This window comes from Daktulosphaira vitifoliae, unplaced genomic scaffold (genome assembly GCF_025091365.1).
Source record: "Daktulosphaira vitifoliae isolate Bord-2020 unplaced genomic scaffold, ASM2509136v1 Scaffold_1, whole genome shotgun sequence".
Classification (NCBI taxonomy): domain Eukaryota; kingdom Metazoa; phylum Arthropoda; class Insecta; order Hemiptera; family Phylloxeridae; genus Daktulosphaira; species Daktulosphaira vitifoliae.
In genome coordinates, this window is record NW_026099572.1 from 42,898,350 (window position 1) to 42,913,048 (window position 14,699).

Genomic DNA, 14,699 nt, shown 5'->3' on the forward strand with positions numbered 1-14,699 from the left:
TCAGAATTAATATCATTTTATTCATGTAGAAAAGATTAGTACAAAATAAATATATTATGAATTTTTAGAAATGTTTAGAAACATTAATTTTAAATGGTTAAATGCGAAAAATGTATTTTTAATTTCATAAAAATTGTGTTTTTGATTTATTACATAAAACAAAAAATAATAATAATAATAATATTCGAAGAAAATGATTTATTTATAAGTATAGCATACAATATTCATTATTTAAATAATAATAATAATAAAATATTTACTTAAGTAAGATAAAGTTAGGAAAGAAAATAATTAACGATCATTTTTAACAGTAAAATAACAGAATGAGAAACTTTATTAAACTAGAAAAATGATTACACGAAACTTTTCAATTATATCAATATTTTAATATCCTCATTCTGATATAATGACATTAATTCTAAAAAATTAATCAATTTCAGGAATCCAATCGATCATCACTTCATAGCCATCTTTATTTTTAACAAATGTTTTATATGATTTATCTTCCAATTGTTGAAAAACCAAAGGGCCGTTTCCGATTGCTTCTGTTATTGTAGGATAAAAGGAATCGTAGTTTTGTGGCCGAATAATGCACTGATTTTTAATACAGATTGGATAGAATCTATACGTTTTAACTGAATAATCAGTAGATCTTATCATCGCAATTATTTTACACCTCACATCGTAACGATTGAAATGATGACACATAAGTTTGGTCTTTTCTTCTTTTAAAATAAAAAATTTCATTTTTTTAACATGATCATTTGACATATAACATATAGATACTAAATTAAATGAATATTAATTTTTGATTACTTAGTTACTAAACTATTTAGATTTGAGGATGAATGTCATTAAATCGATATTTATAACTTTCCAGGAAATATTTATTGTTTTTGTATATCACATATGGAACTAGAGTATTTAAAAGTTTACAACTACTTGTAAGATATAAAAATTTTTTTACTATTCCCACCATAAACCCCTTAATTAAAGGTTAATCCAAAAGGTTAATCAAAACTTGTACTAATTAAGAAAAAAAGGAAATATTAAATTTTCAAAAAAATTATTTAAAGTAAAATTTAAATTTATTAGATTATTATTTCAACATAAAAACGAAAATTCTACTAATAAGAAAGAAATAATATTGTTATATCCTTTTTAACAAATTAAAGTCTTTTTAAATTTGATACAAAACTCATTATTATACCCATGAAGCTAATTTTTATTATTAAAATATGTCATATAAGTTATCTTACTAATAATTAAAAAAATTAACTTTAATTAAAAAATTAATACTTCTTTATATTTGTACAATATGTAATATAATATCTAGAATAATATATTTTTTACCTTCTGTCGTCACAGATCTATCTAAAATTATCATTTAGAATATTACAGCATTATGATAAATTAACACACACGAAATCTATATGATTTTTAATCTATTTTATATAATACTAACATTTATACTATATACTAAAATAAAAATGAAACCTAACCATTGGCGCCGGAACAGGAGGGCAGGAGGGGAGGCAGTTGCCTTCTCAAAAAAAAAAATTACAAAAAATCTGGAAATTAATATAACACTACCATACTTAATTATTTAGGTATTTAGATTTTAGGATTAAAAAGTGTTAATGAATTTACCTAACCCCAGTTGAATATCAAAAAACGGTAGCACAATGTGGACGTGGCATAGTTGAGACAAGTATAGATGATATTTGACAGTGATTAAAATCACTATCATAAAAAACGCTTCAATGCAAATCTGTAGATAGTGTTTAATTTTAAAAAATTGGTCGGTTATTCCAAAAGCAAAATTAAAATCTATTTTTTGTCTTACATCGACTGTCATTTCACATAGAAAATAGGTCGTCGGTACAAATGTTTTTTTTTAAACTTCTAGTACATAAAGTAAGCTTTATTTAAATATATATTTAAAAGACGCAGGTTTTCAAAAACTAATTTGAAAAAGTTCTACTTTTTATACAAATTTTCAAGTTTCCAAAAAAAAATTTCTTAACTTTGAAGAGTCAAAATTTTTAAAATAAGTATTATTTTATATTTTATGTATGTTAGATTCATGTTAATTTTATATTTATCGGTGGACTCATTACTATGGCAAACACTTAAAAGGTATTTTAAAATAAACAACAAATAAAATTTTAACATAAAAATAGCATGTTTTTTAACTACAGCAGCTATTTGCATAAAGAACAAAATTTTTCAGGAAAATTTTTTTGTTTAATTTGTAGTACGTAACATAAGTTTAAATTTGACATATTTTTTAAAAATGCAGTGTTTCCAGAACATTTTTAAAACTTAAGTTGAATATGTTGAGCTTTGTAAAAAAGTTACTATTTTGAATCGTCCTCTATGGGCAAGTAAAGGATCAGATTTTCAAAAAAATTATATCAAATAAAAGGAATATGCATAAGGTTTCAATATATAAAAAAAAAATTTTGGTTCTTTTATTATTCAATAAGTTATGGAAGTTTTAAGCACCAAAATAACATTAATTTTTTTCACGAAAATTACAATTCTGTTCAATTGTCGGTCATTTGCACATAGAAAAATTTTTTATCTTATCTTTTTATCTAGTACATAATGTAAGCTTTAATTTAACATATATTTAAAGGACACAGTATTTCCGGAACATTTTCAAAAGTTAAGTTGAAAAATTTATACTTTTTATACGTATGTTTCAAGTTTTGAACGACCCCTGTAGGGCGAATTGACCCATTTAAAAAAAAAGTACATCGGATGAAAGAGGTATATATTATGTTTATGTGATTAAAAACAAAAATTTGTGTTGATCTATACATTTTTCAAAAAGTTATATTAATTTATAGTTGAAATTTAAAATCGAAAATTTGAACCCAAAAATAGCATGTTTTTTAACTACGGCAGCCGTTTGCACGTAGAAGATAAGTAGTTGGGACAAATATTTTTTTAATTTATAGTAAGTATTATAAAATTTAATTTGACGTATGTTTAATGAACGCAGTATTTCCGGATTATTTTCAAAATTAATGTTGAAAAAGTTTAATTTTGTAAAATAGTTGCTATTTTTAATTCCCTATTATAGGCAGGTAAAGGATCAGATTTTCAAAAATATTATTTCAAATAAAAGTGAATTACTTAAGATTTCAATATAAAAAAGAATTATTTTGATTTGTTCATTTTTCAATAAGTTATGACAATTTTTAGGAAAAAAAGTGAAAAAAGGTCGAAATTTATCAATTTTAAAAATCATAATTTTTTGGGAGATTTTCACTATATTAGGGGAACGAGGGCAAAATTTTCAATTTGGGTAATGTTTTCAATTAGATACAATTTTTGATCTTTTGACTTAAATAAAAAAACACATCATAGCAAAATTAATATCTTCTCAACTTCGCATCGAAGCTAATAATGTGCATTATTAAGAGTAAAATTTATAAATTACTGAATTTTTTTTAAATTATCACTAAAATCCATTAAAAAATAGCTCAACCCGCTTTTTACTTAGTAACAATCAAAGAGACAGAGTTTTAGTCATTAAATATTTGCCTCCATGTAAAAAATAGTTCCGGCGCCTCTGAATCTAACATTTTGCTAATTAAATTGTACTTAATATTAATTATCATATATAATTAATATAATGATATGTTAGAAATAACGGGTTTTATTAAAATTTAATAATATATATATATATAAATACATATTTACCAAATTGCATTGAATAATCAACTAAAATAATTATTTACAATATTAAAATTTTTAATTATTTAAAAAGTAAAAGGTGTTTTGTTTTATAGGGAATGCCAAAATAAAATAATAAATCCACTCACTATAAAATAGCGAGTTAATCATTATTTATTAGTGTCTCTCGTATAGTGGTTATCATAATAAAACGTACATTTGTTAAGGTAGTAAAGATATTTTAAAAATATTTCTTTCATAATCTTCTTGCGATTTTTTACTTGAGTATCGTAAAATACATTTTCTGAAACAAAATATAAAATGTTAATTATTTGATATAAGATGTTAGATGTTACTACATTGTATAACTAGTAATTATTTTTGTATATTCCAATTTTTCATTATATATATATATCCCAAAGTTTGAGAGGTTTTTTAAATTTATAACACATAAATATAAATTACCTAATATGAATTGCCCCTACTAAAAAATATTTTAATTTTTCTTGGGAAGATATATTACATTATATTTTTCTTATTGACCACTCAAAAAAATAAAATGTAAAGCATTACAATAAAAATATTTTTATAATATAAAAGATCAAAAGGAGATATTTTTCTAATCAAAAGAAAATCTTAGGTCCACCCTTTAAATATTTGATGACTGTTTTGCTCATTATCATATTCTTTTAATTAAACCAATTGAAAACATATATGCGGTCGTTTGTGTAATCGTCCCGTTAAAACTTCCTAAATGTTCATGTTTACTATTATTACGTTTGAGATAAGTCTTCAAAGCAGGAGTTTTACATAATGGGCAAAACAACTTATTATGTCCAATCATATCATATAAACAATTCTGACACATCAAATGAGTACAATCTGCTATGCGTACTGGATTTTTTGGTTCAAAATAGCATACAGGACAATCTACATCTAAAATTTAATTGGTGTTTATAAAAATTTGAAATTAATGACTTCTTTTTATATTTCTTGTATAATATAAAAATATTATCAATATATCATGGCATAAATAAATATAAAACCAATGAGTATACTTACCATCAAGCCTTTCAGTAAATGATTCTATACGTTGGAAAATTATTGTCAAGCGTTTATATTTTAAGTTTAATAATGCATTTGAAGGAATTTTTATTATGATATAGTATACCATTTAATTAAAAAATTGTTTTGATTATAATTATCAAATGATATCAAATCAAATTATGAAGAAATATATGAATATTGGAAATTTATTTTAACCTTTAAGAGGTACCAATGATTAATAAAATTCTCTTTCATAAACTTTTGATATCATGTTAAAAATTAAAAATATAATATAATATACTCACCATTATTTGTTAAAGTAATATCTGAAAAATAATTTTGAAAATTAAATACTTTTAATAAAAGTTTTAATAAAATGATTCATAATTATAGCTTTGAAAGCAAGAATATGTATTTTTTTTTAATTTGGATTTACTTAAATAGTACCGGGTATGTATATAAATAGATATAATCTAATTAAGATAATTTACTTTTTTGTATCGATAAAAATTGACAGTCTAGATCTAGGATTTTAAATGTGCTGTGTTAGAGTCATTAGATTTAAAATAATTTTTAATGGATTCGACAGGATAGTGTTTAAAAGATTTATATTTTTATGTAAAGCTGGATATTTTTATAAAAACATCCGACTAAATTTTCGGATGAGAAAATATTAAAATAATTAAAATGGAAAAAAGATATATTTTTAAAAAAAGTTTTATTTATAACTATTTGTTGTTAACATATTTTAAAAATCCCTACCTTTTGAATAAGTCTTATAGTTTTAGCTATCAAACTTTAAGTTGAACTTCGATAACATGACAAATATTGCCAATATAATTTAGATACTTTTTGATCACTATTCTCAATTGAGAGACTCGGGTTTTATGAATTCGATGTTACACGGAATGAGAGGCATAGGAAATGATACCCAAATTACAAAATAAATGTATCAAAAATATGTATTTCGGAAAGGAAATAAAAAAATGTCTAATACATTTTTTTCCAACTCAACATCCTAAGACCGCCTCTAGAGTGAATCCATTATAGGCTCCGTAACCTGGATTTAAGGTTTGAATATGTAATCTACTTAAAATTATTATATTTAAAATTAAGTTTCTAAGATACTACAAGTATTTTTTTTTCATCTTTCCAAAAAGAAATGTCCGTTTTAAATATAACACCGTTATACATATATGTACAGATGAGTATAGTTTTACCAAGAAACACATAAAATACCAAACGAAAAAAAAAATTTAAAAACAAACGAAGCAACCAGTTAAGGTGTACGTCGGAAACAGAACAGACCACATTATCAGTCATACATATTCGGCGGCGGCCTTGTCACGGTGTCAAGGTCGGGGAGACACCCGATGACAACCGATTGTCATATTAACAGGTGGACGGCTAACATCGAGAGAGACTAGGGCGAACAGCAGCCTAGAGCGTAGCGTGGTACCGTGTCACTTTGTTTAGTTCAAAAATGTCAGGAAAAGTCATTCAGAAATTATAATGGTGACAGTCAAAAATATTTTACGCAGACAGGTGCGAATTTAAAAAAAATTGGGAGATGTTAATTTACTATTTCTATTAAATAAGAGCTATTTTTATATTTATAATAAAATAATTCCAACTTTAGGAACCATATCCTATGATTTATTTGAATTGGCGCTTATACGTTTAATATTAAAAAAAAAAAATTATAGGTGTCTCATTCAATTTTTATGAATGCAATTCATAAAATTAAAACTTTTTAAATAACCTACAAAATTTATCAAATTATAAAGATTGAAAAAAATATTTGAGAATTCTTTATAAAAAATGGTTTTAAAAATTTGTATTATAACATATACAGTGTATATGTGTTGCAATGAAATTTCATGTAGCTGATGTTTAAAAATTGCATTGTTTGATGCCAGGAAGGTGGATAAAATTAATATTTTATTTTTATTTTATCTTATACAGTACCTGCGTAATCTTTGAAGTCCCTTAGGATCGATATTTCATGGATTTTACAATTTTTCAGGTTATATTCTGCAGTTCTGTGGTATTCACCATAAATATATCCTCCTATAATTTATGTTCGTTATCATTTTTTTTATTCTATCTTTTTGAAAACAAGTAAAATTTATAAGTTTCAAGCACTTCAAAACTTTTCCACAAAAAGGTATTGAAAAATTTAAAGGGATAATTCTCTATTAAGAACGATTCTTAATCATTTTTGGGACGATGTACATATGCCACATAGAATGAGGAAAAACTCTGCATAGTGAGTTCGCGGCATAGTTGAGTCAAATATAGATAATATCTGACAAGGATGTTAATCATTGTTTTAAAAACACTTCGATGCGAATCTGTTAAATTTCTTGTATAATTGTGATTTAAAATTTAACTCAAATATTAAATATATGGTAAATTATTAACTTTGTTGAAAATATAGTTATTTTTGCTTTGATGGCCGATTTTTTATAGTAAAATAATCGTTGGAATTACATAATTATTATTAGTTTTTTTTTAATTTCTTAGATTGAGGGAATTTTCACATTTTCGATATTAATGACTTCAACTAGAAAAAAACTAGTTTTTTTGATGTATCAATTATTAAAATCATCCAATGAGAGATGACAATTTTTACGGAAAGACATAAAAATACACACAAAATAATACCTTCTCAGCTTTGAATCGATACTAAAAACACGATCAACAAAATCAATTTTTTTTGTCATTCGTTTTAGAGTAAAGTAAAGTCTTTCAGAGTCTGTTTGACAGTAGATCTTTTAAACTATTTGAAGAGTTTAAGAGCATTTATGTTTCTCTTTGCCAATAATTGATAAATAGCAAAGACTAAATAAATAGACGTATTATTTTTAATGGTGCGTCAAGTTATTTTTTTGAATTTCAAGGCACATATTAGCAACGTTAGTTTTTAACCATTTATTGAGTTTGTTCTAAAATTTCTCCGATACATCTAATTTTAAATTTAGATTTTAAAATCGCAAGTTTTTTAAAACATTATTTAAAATTGAAAAAACTCATTATCTTATGATGTTTTGACGTTTTTTTTTACTTTGTCTAGCAATTTTACGTAAAAGACAACTTTTTTCTTCGAAATGCATTTATAATTATTAAGTTTAATGCATGTAAATGAAGATAGAAAAGGATCCGAGATACTGATAAAAAAATTTGAGAAGTCTCTAGGAGAACTGAGTGACAAAAAAGCAACAGGAATTGACGATATTTAGTCTGAACTACTGAAAAATATAGGGGAAAAGACAAAATATCAATTGTATAAAATCATTAAAGATAGTTATAATATTGGAATTCTACCAATGGATTTTGTCAAACGTAGAACTATAACAGTTGCAAAGAAAAGCAATGCAACGAAGTGTGGAAACTATAAAACTATAGTGCTCATTTCTCATGCTTCAAAAATACTTCTAAACATTATTAAGAACAGATTGAGAGAGAACATAAAACAAAATATATGAAGATTAGTAATAGCATTTTAGCACTGAGACAGATCCTCGAGAGAAGAATTACATTGAATAGAAATACTATAGAAACATTCACAGATCTAGAGAAGGCTTTCGATAAAGTGGATTTGAGAATCTTATTCAAAATACGATTTATGACAATAAAATAACGAGACTTTTTTAATAAAAGTTATTTATTTTAAAAATTTTACAATTTAATGATTGTCACCTTCAAAGTACCTTCCCTCAGCATCAACACACTATTGCATACGTCGCCATTCTATGCCATTCTTGAAAACAATGTTGCCAATCGCTTTCACTTAGCCCTTTTAGAAGTTCTGCCGTTTTTATTTTTACGTCATCAACCGTTTGAAAATGGGTTCCTTTTAATAAACTTTTAATTTTTGGGAATAAGAAGAAGTTGCAAGGTGTAAGGTCTGGCGAGTACGGAGGATGTTGAAGTATAAAAATATTTTTTTCAGTTAAAAAACTTTGAATTGAAAATGCACTGTGAGCTGGAGTATTGTCTTGGTGAAAAACCCAGCCATTCTTCTACAGATCTGGTCACTTTTATATAACACGTTCTCTTAATTTAATTAATACCTCTATATAATAATATTGGTTGCCTACTAGGAACCCATTCAGCAAAAATTATTCCCTTAATGTCAAAGAAAACAATGAGCATTACTTTGAATTTCAACTTGCTCATTCGTGCTTTCTTCATTCTTGGGGAAGTTGGTGTCTTCCAATGCATGGATTGCCTTTTAGTCACAGGATCATATGTAAGAATCCACGTTTCATCACACGTAATGATATTATTTATAAAAGATGGATCACCTTTGATGATGTTTAAGGTGTCAGAACAAATTTCTTTGCGATTGAATTTTGGATCAATCGTCAAATTTTTAGGGACCATTTTAGCACACAATTTTTTCATATTTAAATTTTCAACTAAAATTTTACGAACACTTTCTCTATCAATATTTACCATCTCTGCTACAGCTCTAACACTTAATCGACGATCTTGCCGAATAATTTTGTCGATTTTTTCAACATTTTCGTTTGTTGAACATGTGGTAGGACGTCCAGAACGATCATCAACTTCAACGTCCTCTCTTCCATTGCAAAACCGTTTGTGCCATTCAAAAACGCTAGCTCTTGATAAAAATTCTTCACCATAAACTTCACATAACATACGAAATGATTCTGCGGCAGTTTTTTTTAATTTAACAAGAAATTTAATGTTAACACGTTGTTCAATTTTTATATCTAACATTTTTCGGCAATATAATCAAATTCGCACTAATAACAAGGTTACTAACGTATAAGAAAATTAACCGATTTCATCAGTGTTTATAGTACTTTTAGATAAGTGTTTCCTAATCATATTTCAATAAAAGTTTTATAGATAACGTTAATAGTTTAGGTTATATTTAGAAAATCTCGTTATTTTAATGTCACACCTCGTATTAAGAGAAAAAGGAATTGTTAGAAAAATAGACGGCTCATCTTCAACTTACATAAGGATCAAACAAAAGAAATAAATATAAATGAATCGGTAAATAAAGAAAGAATAAGGAGAAAAATGAGACAAGGATGTCGTTTAACGCCCTATCTATTAAATTTTTTCATTTAAATAAGCAAAAATATAATAAAAACCAAGACCAATAAAGGAGGGAAAATAAAAGGTTAACATATACACTGTATTCACTTTACGGATGACATTGTTATCTTAGCAGAATCTGAACATGACTTGGATAATATTCTAAATATTTGTGGCGGTCGAATGTTCTAGAATGTTCGGCCGCCGCCGCCTCTAGAAGATTCGTCGCTCTACATAAGCGTGTGGCGGTCGAATGTTCTAGAGAGTTCCGCCGCCGCCTCTAGAAGATTCCTCTGACTATTTAAGGGCAAGATCGTCGCTCCAGTCAATCAATCGATCAGTCAATCACTTACGCACTCTGTCTTAAACGCGCTTCGTCTCTCGCTGTTATTTGTTAGTTCGTTGTAATATAGTATAGTTGTTATTAAATCGTAAAAGTGTTTATTACTTCTATATATTACACCTCGCTACATATTCTATCAAGTGTACTTGATAAATTTAAAATGAAAATAAATTCTATAAAATTATTATAATACTAAAAAATAGTTATATCTTTTTCTTATTTTAAAATAAATTGTTTTCAATTATATTTTTGTTAATAACTTTTATTTGTAAATATATGAACTTAAATAATTATAACTATCAGATTTTATCATATTTTCATTCAGTTTTTCTTTGCCTCATTCCAATGACTTTTAAATTATTGATACTATGTAAAATATGATAATAATCTTATCACTTAAATTTTCATGTTAAAATCTGTCTCTATTTTGAAGTTAATATTCAAGATTTTTTTTTATAATTTAGTGTGTCACAGTTCTTTCTTTTAATGTCGCGACAGTCTATTTTTCTTATATGTCATATGATCAGTCATATATAAGTAATAAATTTACTTTTATTATGTTATACCCAATTTAACTTTAGAGACTTGGATCAATTATAATAAATATTCAATTATGAAATCCTGGCAACGCCATTGCCTATTACAGATATAGTTGTGCAAAATTCAAAACATATTTAGATTTAAGTACTAGACATTAAAGTCATTAGTTTCAAATGTATATATTACCCTCATCTTCAATTTTCAATGTTGCTGAATCTATAAAATGTAAACATTAGAAAAAATTGGATTTCTGAAGCGTTAAAATTCCTTTAAATTCTTTAAAAAGTGACAACAAAACACATTATAATTTATATAAATTTTTTCTTTTAATTTTTATATTCTGTAATATACTTCTTCGTAAAAAATATATTCCAAATATAATATTTAAATTTTAAAAATAAAATACGTTGCTTAAAACTAAAAAATGATAATTTACAAAAATGGGGTTTGAGGATTTTTTATTAATTATATTAAAACATTTATTTTTTCATATCGTTTCTTTTAAATAAAAAATTTCTAACTCAAAATAGATGATTTTTCAATAGATAGTTTTTAAAAATTAAAACATTATTAATGTTAATTAAAACTATTCAATTAAGGGGTCAGTAGATAAAGGTGATAATTAACTTTTTTAAGTAACTTGATGGAAGTATCATATTGAAGTTATAATATATAATACGGAGTGTTTCCTAAACTAAGCCTCACGGAATATCATTAAAAATATTAGAGCTAATTATATTTTTTTTTTTTTTACAATAATTAATCTTTATTGCGTTGCTTTGATTTTAAATTAATATTTTTGATTTAATATATTAATGAAAAATAACATTTCTAATTAATTTAAAAATATCAGGTAACGTTTTTATTAGGATGGTCCTTAATTTTAAATGTTTAAATTTTAGTTTCTGGAACCTCATAATTTTCTTTATCAACAAAAAAAATAACTTTTCAAAAATTTGGTTATAATTTAAAATATAATAAAAATTTTCGTGCTACAAGAGAGATAAAAATAGTTTAAATAGGATAATTTAATTGTTTTTTAAACTTTATCCGAAAAATATAAAACATCGCAAAAATGTACTGAACCATTATTAAAGAAATAAATGTTTTTTATAAAATATATAGTTTAAGTTTTGATAAAATTATTATTTTCCAAAATAAATATTAAAAAAATTGTTTTCTTGTTATAAGAACAAATTGATTTTTCAAATTATTCAAGCATGTTTAATTTAAAAAATATTTACATATTAATAAATATCTTTGTTAAATTAATTTATTTTATTTTTTATTTGCATATTTTAATAATTATATTTTTACCATCTAAAAAAGCACTCAAAGCTTTCTTAGTACTTTTTTGGTAAGCTTTTGTGTATTTGTGTATAAAAAGAAATTAATTAAATATATATAATAATAATTCTTTATTAATAAAATGTTTGTAAATTACTGGAAGTAGAATTGTAGTATTATATTGTAAGACCATACTGAAAATGTGGTCTTCAGTAATTTATTGTTTATAAAACGAAAAAACTTTTAACAATTTTTTAAAGAAGTTATATACTGGTTATATATGAACTCTAAGAAGTTTTTTAAACTGTTTATGACTTAAAAATTTCAATAATCTCTAAACGTGATTTGTAATAACGATATAATATTTAACGAAAAAATCAAACGTTTTCATATCAAAAACGTTTCATATGCGTGTAATATAATTTTTAATCTTTAATAAATTTAAATTTTAGTTAAACTTAAAACAAAAAAATATTTAATTTAAACTCTGAATAAAAAGAGCCTATAAAAATTTTCTAGGTCAATATTATTTTAAATATATGCGATTTTTATTGAAAATATTTTTTTTTTATTCATATACTAATACATTAAAAATTTACTAAGATTAATTAGTATTTATTAAGCAGATTAATAATAACTCATTTTTTATGAATATTGGGTATTGATCTGTTCCCAATGATAATTTTAACAACTCCTAGACTTTAATCTATACCGGTTTAAGCTATACGAGGACTAAACTATAATAGGACAGCAAGAATATATTTTCTTGACTTTTATTACTGGCTAACATTTTACTAATGTAAATAAATAATTAATGTTTACCTTTTCTTAAAAAAGAAGAATACAACAAAACTGAAAATATATTATACATATTTTTTCATTCAAATTTAAAAATTCATTAAATAGTATAGCAACAACACTGATTCATATGATCTTTTTTTAAATATTTATATTGATACAATGTATGTTATAATATGATAAATGTATTCAAACATTTCTGAAAATTGAAGAAACTCAAAAAACGTGTCCTCTATAACTTAAGTAGTGCTTATTTAACATTTCTATAGAAAATTTATAATTATATTCATGGAATATTTTGCCAAGTTTGCTATGTTTACAATAATCAATTATTGTAATATTATACTTTTAATTTCAGAAATTTTATTATTTATTTAATGTCGAACGGTATTTTACAAATATAAAACATTACATGAATAGGTCTTGAGTGATAGCAACCATAGTACTGAAGGGGTAACAAAAACGAGATACAAAGTAATAATAAAAAAATACTAAAATTGAAAAAAATATATAAGCCACAGACTTATTGGTTTATCATAAACCACAAAATAAATTAACTATTTAGTAAAAAAATATTTTTTTTTAGGCATATATTTTTTTAACTAGCTTATTCAATAGATAATGATTAAACTAAGAAAATGACAGTTCCATAACAACTTTTGGACCAGTATTTCAGAAGTTATTAACAATTTAAAGTAATGACTAGAGATGAAAAACGGGTGCTACTATCTTTATCGTTAGTCATTTCCCAGCCATACTATTCTTCCCGTCAAATGTAAAAATGAGAATAACTCTCGAAATATTGGTGCAAAATAGTTATCAACCAGTTATTTCCTTTCTTGGGTCATTTTTTATTATTTGAACTAATTAAATATATAAGTTTTCATCTCAAAAATTAAGTAACATTCCTATAAGTAATAAGGGATGATTCTAAAAAGTAATTAAAAGCTAATTAGTCAAAATATACAGTATAATTTTTTTATCATAATCCACTCAAATACTCGCAGAATAAAAATAACTTTAAATATTTTTTTTATATTACTTTTAGTTACATATTGTTATTGAATTATTAACTTTTTAATACTATTTAAGTTTATCCCTTTTGCCTTGTAAGGGTAGCTTTGTTTATTACAAATAACACTTTAAAATTGTTGAAAATTAACATTTATAAATACATCTACTGTCAAAACACAAAGCATATCTATCGATTAAGTCATTGTTTACAATAAACGATTCATACCTGTGAATAGCAACGTGTACAAAAGCAATTAGATGCTTATATTTGTAATCCCACGTATATTATACATACTAATAATATATGTAACTAAAAGCAAACAAAATTTTGTTTTCCATATGGTATTTATTTTGCGAGAAAATTAATGGTTTATGGTAAACCAATTACTTTATTTATAAACAGTAATATAACAAGGTAAATTAGCGTCAGTGGGTGGCAAAAAATACAAGTTCTTTAGATGACAAAGCATTCTATGTAAGAGATAATTATTATTGTACGAGATATAATTCAAAGGAATATGAAAATTTTCAAATTGGATAGGGTTTATTATAATTGTGATTTTATTTGATCAGTTTAATATTATTTCAAACTTACGATCTGTTAATAATTCAAAGGGAGCTGTAAATGCTTCTACATATTTTTCTAAAAAAAATACATGTATTTATATTGTTATTTTCACTTAATACATTCAATTTTTATTTTAACCAAAAAAAGTAATTTATGTTCTCATTTTTCATTTAAATGAAATCTCATGATTTATAATATAACATATTTATTATCAGGCCCATATTTAGGAGTTGTGCCGTCCAGGATATTTCTTCAATTCTTCCGCCCCTAACGACCTTACTATTGCTCATATACTATATGCTCATCAATTAAATTTTTCTCTATTTTTTTTTTTTTTTT

The 14,699-nt window shown here is 24.4% G+C and overlaps 1 protein-coding gene across 1 annotated transcript; it reads right to left on the reverse strand.

Annotated features, from left to right (window-relative positions):
- Positions 1-216: 216 nt before the first annotated feature.
- Positions 217-14,435, reverse strand: LOC126895104 (uncharacterized). Its single transcript, XM_050666603.1, has 11 exons — positions 14,388-14,435; positions 12,803-12,832; positions 10,880-10,909; positions 6,703-6,804; positions 5,040-5,060; positions 4,750-4,773; positions 4,465-4,623; positions 3,905-3,991; positions 3,715-3,735; positions 1,354-1,374; positions 217-725 (listed from the first exon to the last, which is right to left on the reverse strand). The coding sequence occupies exons 7-11, from the start codon at positions 4,553-4,555 to the stop codon at positions 427-429; spliced, it is 519 nt and encodes a 172-aa protein (XP_050522560.1). The 5' UTR covers positions 4,556-4,623; positions 4,750-4,773; positions 5,040-5,060; positions 6,703-6,804; positions 10,880-10,909; positions 12,803-12,832; positions 14,388-14,435; the 3' UTR covers positions 217-426.
- Between the last annotated feature and the right edge of the window lie 264 nt (positions 14,436-14,699).